Below are 17,604 nucleotides of genomic sequence, written 5' to 3' on the forward strand. Positions count from 1 at the left end.
GTTTTATAAATGTGCATCAAATGTATCATAATCATGTAAAACAAATGACATAATTGTTAGTCATTGTCTTCATCTATAGGTTGGATGTAATTAATTTAACATTTTGTTGTAATTGAATATGCAATGACATAAAGTATCTTATATTTAGTTTAGACTTGTTTAGTATGTGATTACTTGGATACAAAAGAGAGTTATAGCTGCTGGGGTTATAAAGCTGTCATTAGCTTTATGTACCTGTAGGAACATTATGCACCATGTAGGCTCTTTAAAGAAAACATCAGTAAAAATGTCAGCTCGAGACGATGGTAGGCTATGCTTTAGGCTACCTGTGCCAGCTGTGCTAGAAACACCTGGCTCGGGTTACAGCAGCGTGGAGAGCCAGAGGGGCTGGACTGAGCGAAAATAACTCAACTCGGTGCGCAGCTATGACTAAATGTCTGGAGCAGCCGCCACTAGAGAGAGAAACACAGACTAAGCAACGCAACTGCAGGAAGGCAAGAAACTTTGAAGAGGGCTCAGGTTTCCTCTCGACTTTGGGACAGACGAACAAAAAGGCTCTCATCCATTGAGGTAAGGACTTTATTTTATTCGTCCCGTAGCGTACACACCTATCTGCGTAGGAAACACAGTGTGAGGTGAGAGTACATTGTTTTACTATAAGATCGTGTCTGTACTGTGCGAGAAGTGTATTGTTTGTTTAGCTCTTTGACTCTGTTCGCAGCGCCAGTAGTCATGAAAACGCCTTTTTTCCCCCCCTATTGAATACTTCTTTCCATGGTTTTCTCGTTCATTGTGAGGGGTCATGAATGCGAGGAGGAGCTTGGTCTCAAACTAATGAAAATCAGATGTTACCATCGCAGCCTGGCATGCCTAGCAGGCTACAACCACAGAGGAAAGCTGCTGGTCATTGATCTAGCCCACTGATGTGCAGTACCAACAACCACACTGACTACTGCTACTACTATAGGCTACAATCACCTGTGGGCTTTTGTGACTTCCTTAAAATGATTTATGATCATATGATTATTATTTAATAGTAATCTTATCTGATTGAATGGTATTTTTATGATCCTTTTTGTGGTGTTATTATTGGATGTTCACCATAATGTGCCTGGTGGTAGGTTGATGTCTTTAACTGTGATTTTAAAAAAGGCAGTTTTTCTTGCCACTGTTGCTCATGGAGGAATGTTCAGCCTCTGTAAATTAAAGAGTATGGTCTTAACCTCTAATTGCAAAGTGTCTTGATATAACTTTTGTTGTGATCTGGCACTAAATAAAACTTTCAGTGTTGCTGTGATAAACAAAAGATCCATTGTAACATGAGTTCCTCATGTCCTGTTTGTTGTGACTGTAAGGAAGGAACTCAACTGTGTTAGTTATTTGCTGAACTTATGAGCAGCGTTGATCACTAATAACTGTAATCCACTAACAAACCAACCTTCTTCTCAGAGCAGGATTTAAATTGAGTTTGTCCAACCAGTGTGCTCTGTGCTGGTTCTCACTCAAAACCAGCTGGGCTGCATTATGTGATTCACGCTGTAACCTGTTGCCTAATGAACTGAACGTACTCTACCCAGGATGACTGTAATTTGACTTTCTCTTGAGTCATCACTCATACATGTATCTACATGCATAATTGAGCACTCATGCATGTAGATACATGCTAGCAGACACTGTATACATGTGTAACTTCTCCGTCGTGGCAATGCTTTTCACTCTTTGCTCGTGCATGACACACTGCAGGTACTAAATAGAGCATGTAACTTGCCAGAAATGTCTGTTATGTTGTGTAGCACTGAGAGATTCCTGAGTCACATGCTGTGGAGAACAGTGTTGCTCTAGAAATGAATAGGATAATTTGCATAGTGCTAGAAACGACCATGCCAAAGAATGAAGGCATAGTCGTAATGAGGGATTAGTTCCTATCATCTCTAAAATACCCTCCGGTCGGTACATAGCTTATGTACCTTTAGTGTCTGCACAGGCTGACTGTTATCCTCAGCTTGAGGAGATCAGTCGAGCTGCATTGTTTAAGGTTGTAGTCTTTGGCAGTGACGGTTGCTGTCATGAATAGAATGTACTTTGTGTGTTCATGATTGCGCAAATGCACACTATCTATTTATGTAGGCAGAAATGCATTTCAGAGGTGTGGGTGTAGCATAATAAAGTGCTTTGGGTGGAGAAAGATTACAGTTGGAGTCTGGAAATTGGAGACATGATTAATCAATGAGCCATAACAGGTCGTGAGAGAATTCAGCACTTGACAGTAGTCAAATTTAAGTCAACAGCTCATGTAGGAGAAGAAACAACCACAGTTTATTGCCATGTCATGGCAGTTTGGTCGTTGTTTCATAATCTATGAGACCTGGGGTGATATTTTTGGATACACTTTTTTGGAACACACTGTTTATGTGGTTGTGGCAGAAAGCAAAGATGAAAACCATGAATTCACCAGATGATCTCTTTCCTCGAGCACTCTGACTCAGATTCAGTAATAACACAATACCTCTATCCTGTTATTGCACAATTAGCCTTGGCCTTAATCTCTTGTCAGAATCCAGAAATGCCAACAGCCCATTTCAATGATTCCCATTACATGAGATAATGGTGACCCAATGTTAACATTGCATTCAATGTCTAACAAAGCTGAGTCCGATGAGTTTGACCGGCACCTATATGAGAATAAAATCACAGCTGTGGGGATCAGTAGAAGATTTATACACCTGTGGGTCATAATTTAGTTTGTGTTGTCTGCCTGTTGACATAACACTAGACTTTGGTTACAAGACTCCATTAAAAACAAGTGAAAAGCAACCCACAATGGGAAGTTTTTCAGAGGAATTTCTTTTATCATTCAGTCTCAGCCAAGCTCCCTGCCAAGAGTGAGCAGAGACAAAGCGAGAGCGATCTGGAGGAAGGATATGATGCAGAGGGGTGAATGTAGGGCTGGGTGGAAACAAGAGTTCAGCAGAAACTAGAGATTCATTTTCTTGTGTAATCTGGGATTTCTGGTGAAGGGCATGAAACGTAAGAGGGTGGGACTGCTTGTAATCTTGGTCAGACACACCCTGGTATTCTGCAAAGCTAATGATTATTGTCTTTAATCCGTCAACCTCCTTTGTGCTTCCCACATGATCTCTGCTTTTCTGAGTGTCTGTCAACAAGAATTCCCAGCTTTTTAAAGTCTACTATGAGGAGGTAGCCAGTGAGCTTTATTTCCTGCTTTGTGGTTTAATCTTGTGGCTTTCATCTTGGCTTTACCACTCGACAGAGCTAATTGTTGCTTGTTAAAATGGTGGAACCAGCTGACATTGTAATCAACAGGACTGGAAAGAAAGTGAACATGGGGTTTTCCAAGAAACTTCTCTTTAGAAAGAAACCAAAGTGCGCCAGCAAGCCAGGAATAGAGGACAGCACTGCTGCAGCGACCACAAGCCGTCATTCCACTTTGAATCTTAAAATGATTTATGTTTCTGTGTTTCACTTCTTAAAGACAAACACTCCTCTCTACTGGGTGTCTACTTTAAGGTGCAACAGTTGCCTCACTTGATACTCTTCTTTAAATCTCCATTTTACCAAGTCTAGCCAATGCTGTTCAGTTTACCTTCGTTTATTTGCACAGTAATAAAATATGCGGATAAGAAAAGCGAAAGAGGACAAGGTGAATTAACAGCACAAGCTGTCAAGATAAAGATCAAAAACAAGAAGATTATTTTGACAATCTATAACCTCAAGACTACAAAATAACATTTCCCTACTTCCCTTATGGCATATAATGTCATGAGGGAAGTAGGGAAATACCCTTTTTTCAGTCTATTAACCCATGAATTAACCTTTTAAATGCATTATAAGTTGGCCATTACTTAAAGCTACTACTACTACTTTCCTTTTTTTTTAATCCTGGTGGCCACTGTCGATAAAAGATGACGATGTTGAAACAAGGTAAACTTTGTTTTAGTGCCGTACCACCAGACTAAAGCAGCTTCTTTCCTCAGGCTGAGACACCTCAATTTTGTTTCATGACTTGTCCTACCTGTTAAAAATAAAAACTTTATAGAAATAGTCAGTCTTCTTGCTGATAGTCTTGTTTGCTTATGCAGGTCATGGAGAGGGATCATTGCTAAATTAAGATTGTTTCATAACCAGTTAAAATATTCCTTTTAGCACATTTAATTAATTAATATATGCTGTTACACCTGTTCTCTTATTAAGGACATTTTGCTTGTTACAACACAAATATATACCAACACGGTAAAAGAAGAGGAGGGGTGAATGAATCACTGGGCAGGAAGAGGAGAGTTCAGTGACTGAGTGATCGACCTGACCTTTGTTAGTCAGTGAGAGTGCAGTCTCTTTCTGTGTGAGCTGCTCTTGACAAAGATAAGCGTCTCAGGCTGTGTGTGAACTACATGCCTCACTGGGAGGAGTGGTGAGGAATTTGAGCTTGTGACCAGCCCTGACTGAGACTCGGCCTGCCACAGCACAGCACACAGTTTGATGAGTAGCTATTATCTGACTGTGCTCAACACTTTAACTTCATGACCCTCTAACGTGTTTTCTCTCTGCACTAGCTAATGTTTAACTGGTGTTACTGGCTTATCCGGTAACTGAGAAGGACGCGTATAATCAAATGTTGGTTAGGGTTTGTCGAGTTTGTGCATGATTTTTGTGTTGTTTTTTTTTGTAGTAACAAGGCCTAACAAGCAACAAGTCCTTGTTTTCCACAGGCGAGAGACTGATCTTATGTTCTGCCCGACTATACATGGCCATTATTAGTTCATTTTAGGATTGCAAATGAGGGACAGGTGTGTTAGATTGGCTCAATGCACTTGGATAAATGTACGACTGGCTGTTATTTTGAGATATTTCATCAGCCTAAACATGTACTGTACATATTTACAGTACGGTAATGACATAAAAAAAATAGGTTTAGACTAACATGGCATCTTATCTTATTGTGACGTACGTGAAGGCCACAGCAGGACTTACTGTTCCCCTTCAAAATGTCATTAACTAAAGGTTCTCCACAATGTTAAGGCTTCTAAGTACTTAAAAGAGAAAGACGCACTTAATATTTTGTCTTTTAAGTTTACGAGGAACTTGCCATTGAGTAGTTGGCTTTTCTTTTTTATTCCAACATGTCCCCTCTCAGCATGAACCAAACTGAACAATTTATTAAGGCATTGAACTTATTTACACTTATTTTAATTTTACCATGACCAAAATTTCCCCACAAATAGAAGCAGGCAACTTAGCTACCTAGAGTCTTTTCCTCTATATTTGACAGTTGTTGTTGTTGTTGTTGTTGTTCTAGTGTCCCCGCTGGTAACTTATCCAACTAGATAAGAGATAAAACATACTATAATAACCATATATAAACAGGCAATCTTGTTTGGTTGTCTTGGTTGTGATGTTTGCTAATGTAGGTCAAACAGAGGCATTGACTGTCTCATAACCAGTTAAGAACTCCTTGTACTATGTCAAAGGCAACATTTATGTGCAGAGCTCTTATTAATTTTTACAAGGTGCAATAGAAAGCATCTTGACTGAAAACATTATGTCACACAATGTCCACACCCCAGGACAGGAAGACGCTGCAGTGGGTGATTAAAACATTGATCGGTGAGGTGAGATTTTTGAACAGAGCCCAAAGGATACTAAAAGACAACAACCACCACAGCAACTGCTTGTCCACTCTGCTGCCTTCTGGCAAGTGATACAGAAGTATCTTCTGCCGTACCACCAGACCACATGGCAGCTTCTATCCTCAGGCTGGGAGACTCCTCAATTCACTTCACAATAAGTTTCAGTCTTTCTTTTAAGCATTTTGTGATGACAGCTTGCATTTCATGGTACAACCCTGTGTTGTAAAGTAATGGGTAAAGGAATCTTGAACCTTGAATAGGTTTATGTCAGTCCGGACTTATTCAACTGTTGTCGTACACAGCTGTCTGGAGTATTAGTATAATATGTCATCCACTTGACTGCACCTGTCTGTGTGTCTGAAACTGGCTTTTCACACAGACAAGTCATATGTGGTATTAAGCTGAAACACCTGGCACCACAGATGATGCTGATGAGTCAGCAAGCAGGACAGACACTGCTACCATTTTTCCTTAATGGGGCCTCAAAGGGTTTTGATGTCACTGAGTGGTGTGATCCATCACATAGATGGTTAAGGCATGAATCTAGTGTTTATCTACAGTCAACAAAGTATGAGGAAATTGTGGCCTGTTTAGACATGTAGAGAGTTCAGGTTATTTGTTCCCAGAAAGTTGGCTCTCTGTCAGAGCGTCAGAAGCGTTGAGAGAGCTGGGAGCCTGCGGCAGGAGAGAACGGGTATGGTTAAACACAACTTTTAGCTGCAGCAAGCCTGATTTTATTGCATTAAGCAAATAACAAGTGAGGAACCTGAAGGGCAAGATGCCAAGCCTGTTCATGCAAATCTTTGTGCTGTTGCATTTTTTCATTGGTACAGGCATGCTGAGTCCCATAAAAAATGCGTGCAAAATCTGTGTTAAAGTGCTGAATGAGAATCCATCTCGTGAGATTCTGAAAATATTGTCAGTTGGAGGTTGTGTGAGACTGCTCTCCTTACAGCTGTGATGTGTTTCTTTTTTCAGGAGCCGAAAGCTGCGATCTCACAGCCATGAGTTCCCAAACAAGCTTTGGCAGCAGCATGCTGTGTGAGTCCTTGGTTTGTCATTTTGGCTTAGTGCATATTTGTGCACCTGGGAGTATTATTGTATGCTAATTTTCTATGGTGCTTTTTTGTGGTTTATATTCAGTCCAGAGTATAAATGATGACCTGAATGCATCGCTGGCTACAGCGGATGAGTTGTCCAGAGAGTTCAATTCCATGCTGAAGGAGGCCTCCGACAACAACAACACAAAGTCTGGCTCTCAGGTACACGCATACCTTCAGTACTGACTTTCTCTTTTCAGCTTTTAGTTTGAAACAGATTGTAGTTATATGCTGTGTAGTGTTTACAGCAACTCATCCACCAGAATAAATGTTGCTAATGTATGTTTCTTCAAACCGTGGATATGTTGAAACTTGTGTGTGAATGCTGCAAATTTTTGTTTCTTTAGGTTCAGTTTTTACTTTAACTGTATGTTGTGTGACAATGCTGTGCTTATAGCCGCTTGGTTAGGGCGAGGAAAAGATTGTTTTTTTGGATAACCTGATTTTGGCACCATGAACACAGTTGGAATTTGCCCCAACGTCTTACAAATGTCAAATTCACTACTCACTTGGCATTTTGCCTATCTGTAAGGCCACAGCCATCCCCTCCTTCTTCTGGCATGACAGTCAGCTCAACAAGTTTGAACGTATTTGTTGTTTGCAGAAACATACAAAAATATTTTACTCATGCAAGGGCACTCACATTGCTCTGGCTGCAACCGGGCCTGAGCATGGTTACCTCTTGTACATACGTCATCACTTTGTAGCGCGGTTGCAGTGCAATGGAGAACAACAGAGAGAACATGACTGTAACTTTACTGACTTTTTGTGGCTTATTTTGTGTCGTTTTGGTCATAGACTGCCCCTCACATTCCTGGATTTCTTGATTATGCAAGGCGCCGTAATACCCATGATTATACTTCATGTCCAGTTGCACAATCGCGTTGGCAGTCGTGCATGAGCAACCATACAATGCCCAAGCACACCTCTTCCAACCGTGCCAAGGTCAAGGAAGTGCTTGAGCACACAATGGAGCGCTTACACTAGTCAAACTTTGGAGGTCAAACATACTTAGTGTGAGCGCGCTGTTAGGGAGTATCGTGGTTTTCCAATAGAGGGTTTCTGTCATTGATCTTTCTCAAATGTAAAATGTGTTCCTGAGGTTTACCTGTCCAAATTAAATGGGTATCTACTACTGTACTTTCCAGTCACATTTAAAAATCTTGTCATATTACCTAAACTAATACTACACTTATGTTGCCAGTATTCAACAGCACCATATTGTATGAGAAGGTCAAAGACCCACTGGTGCAGCAGCTGTTGAATGCAAACAAAATAAGTGTTGTTTTATTTTTGTTAAAATGAAATCATAATAATACATAATACTTATTTATACCCGATAAATTGTTCCTTCAGATCAACTCTACAACCTCCAGAGAGAAGCATCAGTCCACCAAGTTGTCCAGCACCTCCATTCCAACAAGGGAGTCAACCAGCAGCAGTAATGGCAGCTCCAGCTCTCAGCCTCTCTCCCCGAGCTCAACAACTTTCCATCCCACTGACTCCATCATCTCCAGGAATAAAAATGACTCCCCTGTCTTCTTCACCAGCCCACTCTCATCCCCAAAGATCCGCACGGAGGCAAGTTCTCCACTTCCTCAGACTCTATCCGACAGCTACTCGTACGACCGGCGAAGCCCCATGCCATCGCCTCGCTCCCCGAGACGTAGTGCCTCCCCTCACTACAACAGGAGCCCACGAGGCTCAGTCAGTTACATGGACAGAAGCCCCTCTCCAAGCCCCACACGTTTGGACCGTCCATCGCGGTCTTCCAACCTGCTGAGCCCCTATGACAACAGCTCGATGGGTCGTAGGTCGCCTCGGCCAGACCGAAGCCCCTCTCCTCTGTTTTTAAATCATTCAGGGTCCAAAACACTACCACGAAATTTTGGCGGTTTCAATAAACCTGGTAAGTGACTGTCGTTATCCAGCTGTAAAACAGTTAGATGGAAGTTGTGGGCTATAAATATAATTTATGATGAACTAACCGTATTCCTAGTACAGCCATTTTGAGTTAAACGTACATGCAAGGTGAGAAATTACATGAAAGACTGCCATACTGGTTATAAAAGAAAATATACCTCACCATATAATTGATTTGTGCTGTTGAATTTACAATATGACCAGCATTGTTATTTTTTGTGAAAAGGGGGTTCATTTGGAAACAAAAGTAATCTAGTTTAGGGATGGACTAATTATTTACACATGTCCTGTGCATGTCCAAGTGCAGTTTAAAGGGACAATTCACCCATAAATTAAAAATACATAGTTTGTCCTGTTGTTAGTTGCCAAATTTTAAAGATAATCCTTCTCTCGAATATAATGACACTAAATGGCACTCGACTTCAGAAATCATCACCCGGTTACTCAAGATAATCCACAGACCTTGTGCTGACCAGTTTCATGTAGGAACAAAAAATTGGATGAGAGACTAGCTACTGTAACTCAGCTAGTGAACGTTACAGCTGAGCCAAGGACGACACCATTTATGTTTATATATCGCAGGCGTGAACCTGTCATAACTAGATGCACACTTCCCTCTGCACCAAGAACTGAAAGAAAATAGTTCCTTCATGAAACTGCTCATAACAAGGTCAAGAGAAGGTAAAGAGAAGGCAAACATCTCTATGGCCAATATCTCAAAAACTGGGCCAGCAAGGCTGCCATTCCCAATTAAGAAGGCTGCCTTGATTCACCTGCTGTTACGTTAATGAGCCCAAAACAATGTGTTTTCATTAGAGGTGGGTGTGGAAGCTCTTGGTGTAAATGAACGGTAGCAAAAATGGAATACATAGGTTACGCAACATAATAATGTTAATACTTACTAAACATTTAAACAAACAAAGAAAGTTATGACAATGCACCTCGACATATCACCTAACAAGTGCTTTGAGTCACTGCTACCCCATCCAAAGGAATTTGGGTTTAATGTCAAAGAGTGATTATTCAACTCAACAAAGAAAGTCTCTCTGCCACTCTTTCTCTATTGTTGTGTGTTTCTTTCTCACTCTCTCTTTCTCTCTATCTCCCTATCTCAGATGAGGGCATGCAGCGGCAAAAGACTCCTGCCAAGTGGAATGAGACAGATCTGGACGTGTCCTATGAGAGGAAGCCTCACCACACCTATGACAGTTAGTTTATTTTCGTTCAGTCTGTTCTTCGTCAACGCTTTTTCTTTTTTAATTTGTAGAATTAGTCCAGGACAAATACTTTTGGTACAACGTGTGAGGAGCACTGGCAGTCTGCCTGTACTGTATGTGGCCTCTGTTTTTTTTAAATCAACACTTTCCTGTTACAGAGACAGAGTGGCTGCGGCCGTCTGTGCCAAATAGCAGCTGGAGAGAATCCAACCTTGATGGCCCCCCTCCGGCCCCAAGCCCTAAAAAGGTGGGTGGTGATGACAAAAAGTTTGAGAAGGCGCTGTGAGAGACGTTGTGGCCCAAATGTGTTTTTGTTGTTCCGACAAATGGAAGTGACTGCAAGTCACCTTGCATTGTTTTTCACAGATAAGAACAGGGTGTAGTGGCTAACAGGCTCTGGGTGGGGACACGAGCCAGGATTTGTAGAAATGGCACACCTTTCATTATCTGCTTGAACTCAAAAACTCAATGATAGCATTTCCTTTTCCACAATTGGTTGTTTGTTTTGTTTTTTAATTACAACTATGGGGTTTTTTTGCTGCCAAAAGTTGACAACTGGCTGCCTGATTGTTGAGAGACTGAAACATACATTTTCTGTAAAATCAAAACAATGAGCTAAAAAAAAGGCTTAAGCTTCAGAGTTAAATTATTATGATTGTCTGTGATTTGCCATTATCAGAGACCATTCAAATTACACAGTCATCTAATCAGTGGATCAGGATTAGTAAGAACTTGTCCCTCTTTTCTTTCCTTCCCAGGTTCCTCACTCTAAACCTCTCCAGTACTCTCATGGCTCTCTCCCCCGTAACACACGGATATCAGTTCCTCCAGATGTTTCATCCCCAGTCCACTCCCCCTATCACCTTCAGCCCATCATCTCCCGTATTTCTATTCCTCCAACATCTACTCAGTCCCGTCCACGCAAGCCCATCCCTCTCTCTGTCATCATGCGTCTCCAAAACCCTCACTGGGGAGCGATTGCGACTCGCCATCCCAGAGTCCTGGGAGAAGAAGGTGATATGGGACCTTACCCACCAGTCGTACCCTTCCCAAGGGAATTCTCCAACCAACCTGTGCTCTACCCACCTGAGCTGAGACAGCCAGCCATATACAGTGATGGTAATGCATTTCACACCTGTGCACACACTCATTCTGACACGCTCTATGCTCACAGGATCTTTGTTCATTTTACCTTTTGTATCCATTGTTGCAGTGCTAAACCAAGGCGATGTAGATGCAGAGTTAGAGCGGCTGGACTTTGCTCATCACATACCTGTGATTTTGGAGAATCCCAGCATGCCGGAGGGCAGAAGGGAGGGTGAGCAGGCTGCACCCAAAGCTCCCCGTCCCCTCAGCCCCACCAGGCTACAGCCAGTGGTGGCTCCTGAGGCCCAGACTCAGGAGATTCCTGACCTGGAGGAGCTGCTCCGTATCCGGTCAGAAATTCCCCGAGCCCTGAAGAGAAGGGGCTCCGTGGACCAGTCGCGGCCCCTTAAGAAGGCCTCCCACTACCAGCCGAACCAGTACAAAAATCTCATCGACAAGCTATTTCACAGGAAGGAAAACCGCCAGAAGGGGGAGCAAGGTAGCGACTCAAGCAGTTCTTCAGATGGAGAGGACTGCGCCATGCCTCCTGCCCCTCTACCTCAGACATCTTCACTGATTCCCCATGACTTCAGAGTAAGAAATCTTTGTAAAGCGATCACTGTAAAGTGACAATTGTCATGTACTACTGAATATGCAAGTCAAGTTTTTACTTTATACACGCTTGCTTCCTGTTTGTCCCTTCAGAGTTACCATTCCATTCTGCGGCGGTCCAATCGGGAACGCAATGCTTCAGGGAGGCGAGCTCGGCTCAGCCCACTCGTCCTGCTGCTGGACGGAGCATTGGTTGGAGAACTGGAGACAGTGCAGAGGGCCGTGCAGGAGGTGTGTGTGTAGGCCCAAACTAATACATTAACACTTTAAAAAAACAAGCACAATATGGTGTAACAAAAACACAGATTACACATATCCTTCATTAAACATATTGCACAATTTACACAACCAGCGATAAGAATACAATAAACTATTGCACAATGCAGCCTCAAGCAGCATTTACAATCTAAACTGAGATAGGCACTAATTCGTTTTTGAATAGTTTACCTTGTTTTCCACTGTGAGCTTGCATTTTAACATATTGAAATCTTTTTAGCTTACATCAGTAGTCCCCATAAATAAAGTTTATCGGGTAGAAACTCCTAAACTCTTTCATTCAGAAATAAGTCCGTGAGTGCAGTGCCGAAGTCGGTGCTACAGGACGTAGACTTTAAGAAGCACTGAACATATGTTATATTTAACTTCCATTCTCTCGGGGAAGGTCTGCTGAGCCTGCATTCCCTCCTTCAACAAGACTTTGCATCTTCTTCATACAGAAAAACATTTCCCTGGAAGTTGCTCATCCAGTAAAACAGCATCTTCTTCCATTTCAGCAGTTGCGGTTGAGGGCGGTTTTGCAGTAGTTTTGGAAGTTACAACACAAAACTTCTTAAACAGTGTGCAGAAGTTCTTGTCACATGATTAACGACAGTTCAGCTGATGAATCCACTCAAGTGTGTAAAATCTTTTCCATAGATGACTGATCCAAGCCAACCCAATGATGAAGGCATCACTGCCCTTCACAATGCCATCTGCGGGGGCCATTACAATGTTGTGGATTTCCTGGTTCGCATTGGAGCCAATGTCAGCGCCCCAGACAGCCACGGCTGGTAAAGATTTGCTTATTATTTCCTGCCTTTATAATTGGCATTTAAGTTGTATTCCTAGATGTTTTTATTGACTGCCAGTGCTTCGGCCCACAGGACTCCACTGCATTGCTCGGCCTCGTGTAACGACCGTCCTCTGTGTGAGTTTTTGGTGAGGAATGGAGCTGCTGTCATGGCCATGACGCAGAGTGACGGCGCAACTGCCTCCCAGAAGTGTGATCCTTACGCTCCTGGGTTTGAAGATTGCGAGAGCTTCCTGAGGGGTGAGGCAGTTACACCTACACGTGCACCAACACACACAGATACAGATACACCCTATGACACTGCACTATTAAATGCTAAAAATGAACACGCAATGAATCATTTAATGACAGTTTGTGTTTGACAGTTGCACCTCTAACCACTGGTTAAAGGTCAAGTGTGTAGGATTTAGCGGGATCTAGGGGCAGAGATGGAATTTAACTAATTTGAATATGGATTAAGTGATATAATCGTGCCGCTTTCTAGACTTTTCCAAATGTTATCGGACTGAATGGATCAAATTATGACAGTGAAACAAGTCATTTCGTTTTACAAAATAAGCTCATGGGTAAAAGTCTTCTTGGGCTACTGTGCATCATGGGACAGTTTGGTCGCTATGTAAAATTGGTGACAAAGCCTGGTGCTCATCCTAGAAGCCACCATGTTGTTTTGCTATATTTCTAAAGTAAAGCTGGAAATGCTTTTGAAACTCCCAGAACACTAGTCGGGAAGAATAAACTATCTGTTTCTGGTACTGTAAGTGTTAGACATACATATTTATTCTGCTTTCTTTGTAATACCAGGTGTGGAGGAGGCCATGGGGGTGGAGAACAGCGGGGTGCTGTACGCTCTGTGGAACTACCCGGCTCAGGCAGCCGATGAGTTGAGCTTCAAAGAGGGAGACATGGTCACCATCCTGCAGAAACCTGAGGGGTCGGACTGGTGGTGGGCCTCGCTCTGTGGCCGGGAGGGCCTTGTTCCAAGCAACTACTTTGGGGTAAGATAATAATTTCAATGTTAATGAAGGGTTGAACAGTTAACCCTGCACCTCCTGATAATACACAAATAAAGCGTGAATGTTAATCTTCTGGTTTTTGTTTCCAGCTTTTCCCGAAAGTTCGACCAAAATCTCTCTGCTGAGTGGTCGCTCGATGATCAACCCTGGTCAAATGGGTGCAGAGGACTGTCTGAAAAGCTGCTTTACAGCGTCACACTGTTGTTTTTAAGGAGTGTCTGTGTGATAATGAAAAGGCTGTATTGCTGCAGGGCATGAACGATGTTTTTGATCTGTCAGTCAGGGGATTGAAGGAGAAGTCTCAGTATTGATTTTGGCCTCACTGACAAGGATAAATCTTTTGTGCTGGCTCTGCTGTAGGATTTTTTTTTTTTTCTTGAATGCTACGACTCTGTATTCTGCTAAACCTTTCTGTCAAACATGATGTCTGTCCAAAGGTTACAAAAAGGCCATACTATCTGCTGTTTTACTCAGACTTTTTCCAGTCAGAAATCGACATTTCTGACTCATTGGCTGGTTAGTAATGAGAATGCAAAGAGTAGCTGTCGGTGTTCAGTCCACTCATCAGCAAGGTCAATTTAGCCGTATGCTAATAACGAACATGATTGTTGCTTCTGCAATCAGAGCAAAATCAACCTGACCATTATGGGAACAGAGTCGTCTGCTGCTTCATCAAATAAGTATTGAACGGTGAATAGGTGGTCAGGAGATGACATTGTCTTTATTATTGTGCAAAGCAACTTCTTCTGAGCATTGATGGATCCTGTTAACACCCACATTCATGATTTTACTAGCCAAATATTATTTGAGGGGTGATGTTTCATTCCAGTTAGCATTTTATGTTTCTGCAAACCACCGATACATTCAAATTCATATGTATCATATCAACATTTCTTCTGTACGCATTACATGCACATGGACCGACAGTCATGTTGGGCGGTTTAGGGGACGGCGGTGGCGTTACAGAGACAGACCACCGTTCGAGAGGATGTTTCAATGTTTGTAAGCATGAAACCGCTGGATATTTTGCCAACTTTACACCTGGCCAGGGATTAAATCCAGACACTTTCCATGTCCGTGGTTTGCAGAAACGTACGTTGCCAGCATTTATTCTGATGACGGGGTTGCATGTTTAATGTTTTCCTAACAATGTGGCTGTAGACTATTTTTAAATGAATCTTGTTTGAAAGGGAATGCATGTTTTCTATGACTATGAAACTGGTCTTTTTGTAGCTGTATGTGTAGTCACAGTCATTGAATGTTTGGTGATGCATTGTTTGTGTGTTTTGTATGTTATCAGTTTTCAGAGTAACACTTATGTAGCGAGGGACTGCTGTGCTTTTAACCTGTAACCCCTCCCAAGGGGGCACACAGTGACCAAATGTTTAAATATTCAATAAACACTTGAGTCACATGATTTTGGTTTTCTTTGAAATCTTTTGTCATATTTGTGTGTTTGTGGCTTAAATTTAGACTGTGAAATATCCTTTTCTGACCAGCAGGTGGCGCTGTAGACTCAAGTTAAAATTCAGCACCAGCTAACGTTTACATTCGTCAATACTCAGCACATATAAACTAATATATAGTAAAACAACATTTATTGAGGCAGTTTTGTGCGGTATTAGTCCTGTATGTTGTGGCTTTTATTAAACCCTCTTAGTACTTGTTTGTGTCTTCTTTGAAGTTATATTTATTCTCATGTTCCTTCTCCCTCTGCTCTTCTTTTATACAACAGAGCACCCAAGCGACTGCTGTGATTCTTAATGAATCAATTAGCTGCACTATTATGCATAAGGGTAATTACTAAAAAAAACTACACTCATGATTAATATTTTTTTAATTAAGTCTGACTCAATCCTTTTGATCTGAAGACTATCTCTATCCCACTGGTATTAAGAAAACACCAACGCTTGTATGCTTCATCACAATCCCTGAGGAAGATTAGTGTCAACATTGTTTGAGGCTGACTGCTGTTTCCCTTTTTATGTCCTCTTTTTTAATTTTATGTAGATTAGCAAAACATATGATGATGATGGCATACGAGGGGACACGTATACACATTCATAATTTACTCACACATGGTGGTGTGTAGCTGTGGTGAACTAATGCAGTGTTTCAGATTTTCTGGTGAATAATTCAGATGACTTAAGTGGAGTGAACTGTCCGCTGGCCTGTGGCAGCATGCATAATGTCCCGCTGAAACTGATCTCCTCTTGGCCTCGACTGGAGGGCCTTAGCAAAGAAAAGAAGAGAAATGCCCATGTTAAGTCTTTATAAATAAAATATTATATTTGATCCAAGTCAACACCTAAACCAAGGAGGAGATAATGTGACTTCTACCAACGTACGCCTCAGCAGGTTTCCAGGAAGAAGAGAATGAGTACGAATAGTAACTTAATCAGATTGATTTTTTGTAAAGTAAGACTTTGAGGTTTCTCAAAGTTTTGATGCCAATTCAGGGACACTGCTTATGCTTATACACAGCTGACGATTGCACTGAAATTCACCCGTTTGCAGATACGGCAGAGCATTTTCTTTCTGGCTTTTTCATCTCACTTCCGCGTTAAACTGGTGAGTTGACTAACTTTGCCTAACAGCATGTAGCTTCTGTGGTATTCACACTGCAACTACCATAGCTTTCTACAAGCTGTCATTAACCTGACAGCCACTTGTGAGGGGGGGTGCACTTTGAGTGATGAAGGCCTATTAAATTTAAGTAACTGAAGGTGGAAGTATTGAAATGACCCACAGATTAAATGTAATGCATGTATTTCATGTCACGTTCACGGGCACACAATATCTTTCAGAGGACCATGGACCAAAAATTAGATACAGTGGCCTAATCTAAATGAGGGGTTCCCAGCAGGCGGGTCACAAGAAGATTTAAGGGTTTTTTAAATATTTAAATATTTCATTCTCCTTTACAAATTGTACTCACTTTTTATGACTTTTCTGTAATCTTTGTTTTTTATTGGGCAGTGTTATTCATTCTTTGTAAGTGCTTGCAAATCAATTACATGCAACCCAGTGATGAGAAGGCAGTGGTTCAGTTTAAGGTGTAAGATTCAGGGGGATTTAGAAAGGATCTATTCGATGAAATACAATATAATAACTCGATTAGGTTTTCATTAGCGTATAATCACCTGAAACTCAGAATTGCTGTGTTGTCCTTGCCTTAGATGGGTCTTCTTCCATGGATTCTGCCATGTTGCACCGTCATGTTTCTACAGTAGCCCAAAACAGACAAACCAAACAGCCTTGCTTGTGTTCAACCACAGGCCACAGATGCTACTAAATCCCGCACACTGGACCTTTAATGATGATCTTATACAATTTCATAATTTATAGGGTGACAAACCAAAACGTTTTGGAACCATTAACTGAAAATGTAACACTGCCCTCTCTGAGATCTTTCTATTACAGGGCTGTTGGATTTGATTGCTTCGCATTGTATGCAGGGGTTTCTATTTTTCTGATCACTGAGTCTAGTACATGTTCCTGCCTGCGACCACAAACGTACATTTCTGTCAGGGCCACAAACATTCAGTCACACTCGAGGCACGTCTCTCTCCTCGTCGCTCTCCGACAGTGCTGCACTGGAGAAAGAATTGTATCTGCGGCAGTAAAGAGTTTTGTGCTGAACAGTGATTCTGTTCAAGCAGAACTCATTTGATGCCTCATTGAAACCCCATTATAACCACGGTGGAGCAAAATGAACTCTTATTGACATGGTCTGCAGCCAGCTGGTTCAGGGTGGCGGAGGAGCGTGATTACTTGCCCTGTCTGCGGTGCGGTTGCACATTTTTATTTTCATTGTATTCTCATTCTCCTCACTGCATTCAATTCTGCATCACTGCCCCCACCACCGCTACTTACACACATACCCACTGTGATTTGAGAAATGCCAGCCATTATCTGAGCCGGCCGCTTTGGCCGATC

At 41.9% G+C, this 17,604-nt stretch overlaps 1 protein-coding gene across 1 annotated transcript; it reads left to right on the top strand.

Annotated features, from left to right (window-relative positions):
- Positions 1–217: 217 nt before the first annotated feature.
- ppp1r13l (protein phosphatase 1, regulatory subunit 13 like) lies at positions 218–15,082 on the top strand. Its single transcript, XM_084351520.1, has 13 exons — positions 218–570; positions 6,624–6,686; positions 6,789–6,907; positions 8,102–8,654; positions 9,784–9,876; positions 10,044–10,132; positions 10,644–11,004; positions 11,099–11,565; positions 11,677–11,814; positions 12,499–12,632; positions 12,726–12,892; positions 13,454–13,647; positions 13,755–15,082. Exons 2-13 carry the CDS (start codon positions 6,650–6,652, stop codon positions 13,788–13,790), a joined length of 2,388 nt encoding a protein of 795 aa, XP_084207646.1. The 5' UTR covers positions 218–570; positions 6,624–6,649; the 3' UTR covers positions 13,791–15,082.
- The last annotated feature ends 2,522 nt before the right edge of the window (positions 15,083–17,604 follow it).

The sequence above is a fragment of the Pagrus pagrus genome (genome assembly GCF_965226575.1).
Source record: "Pagrus pagrus genome assembly, chromosome: 4".
Classification (NCBI taxonomy): domain Eukaryota; kingdom Metazoa; phylum Chordata; class Actinopteri; order Spariformes; family Sparidae; genus Pagrus; species Pagrus pagrus.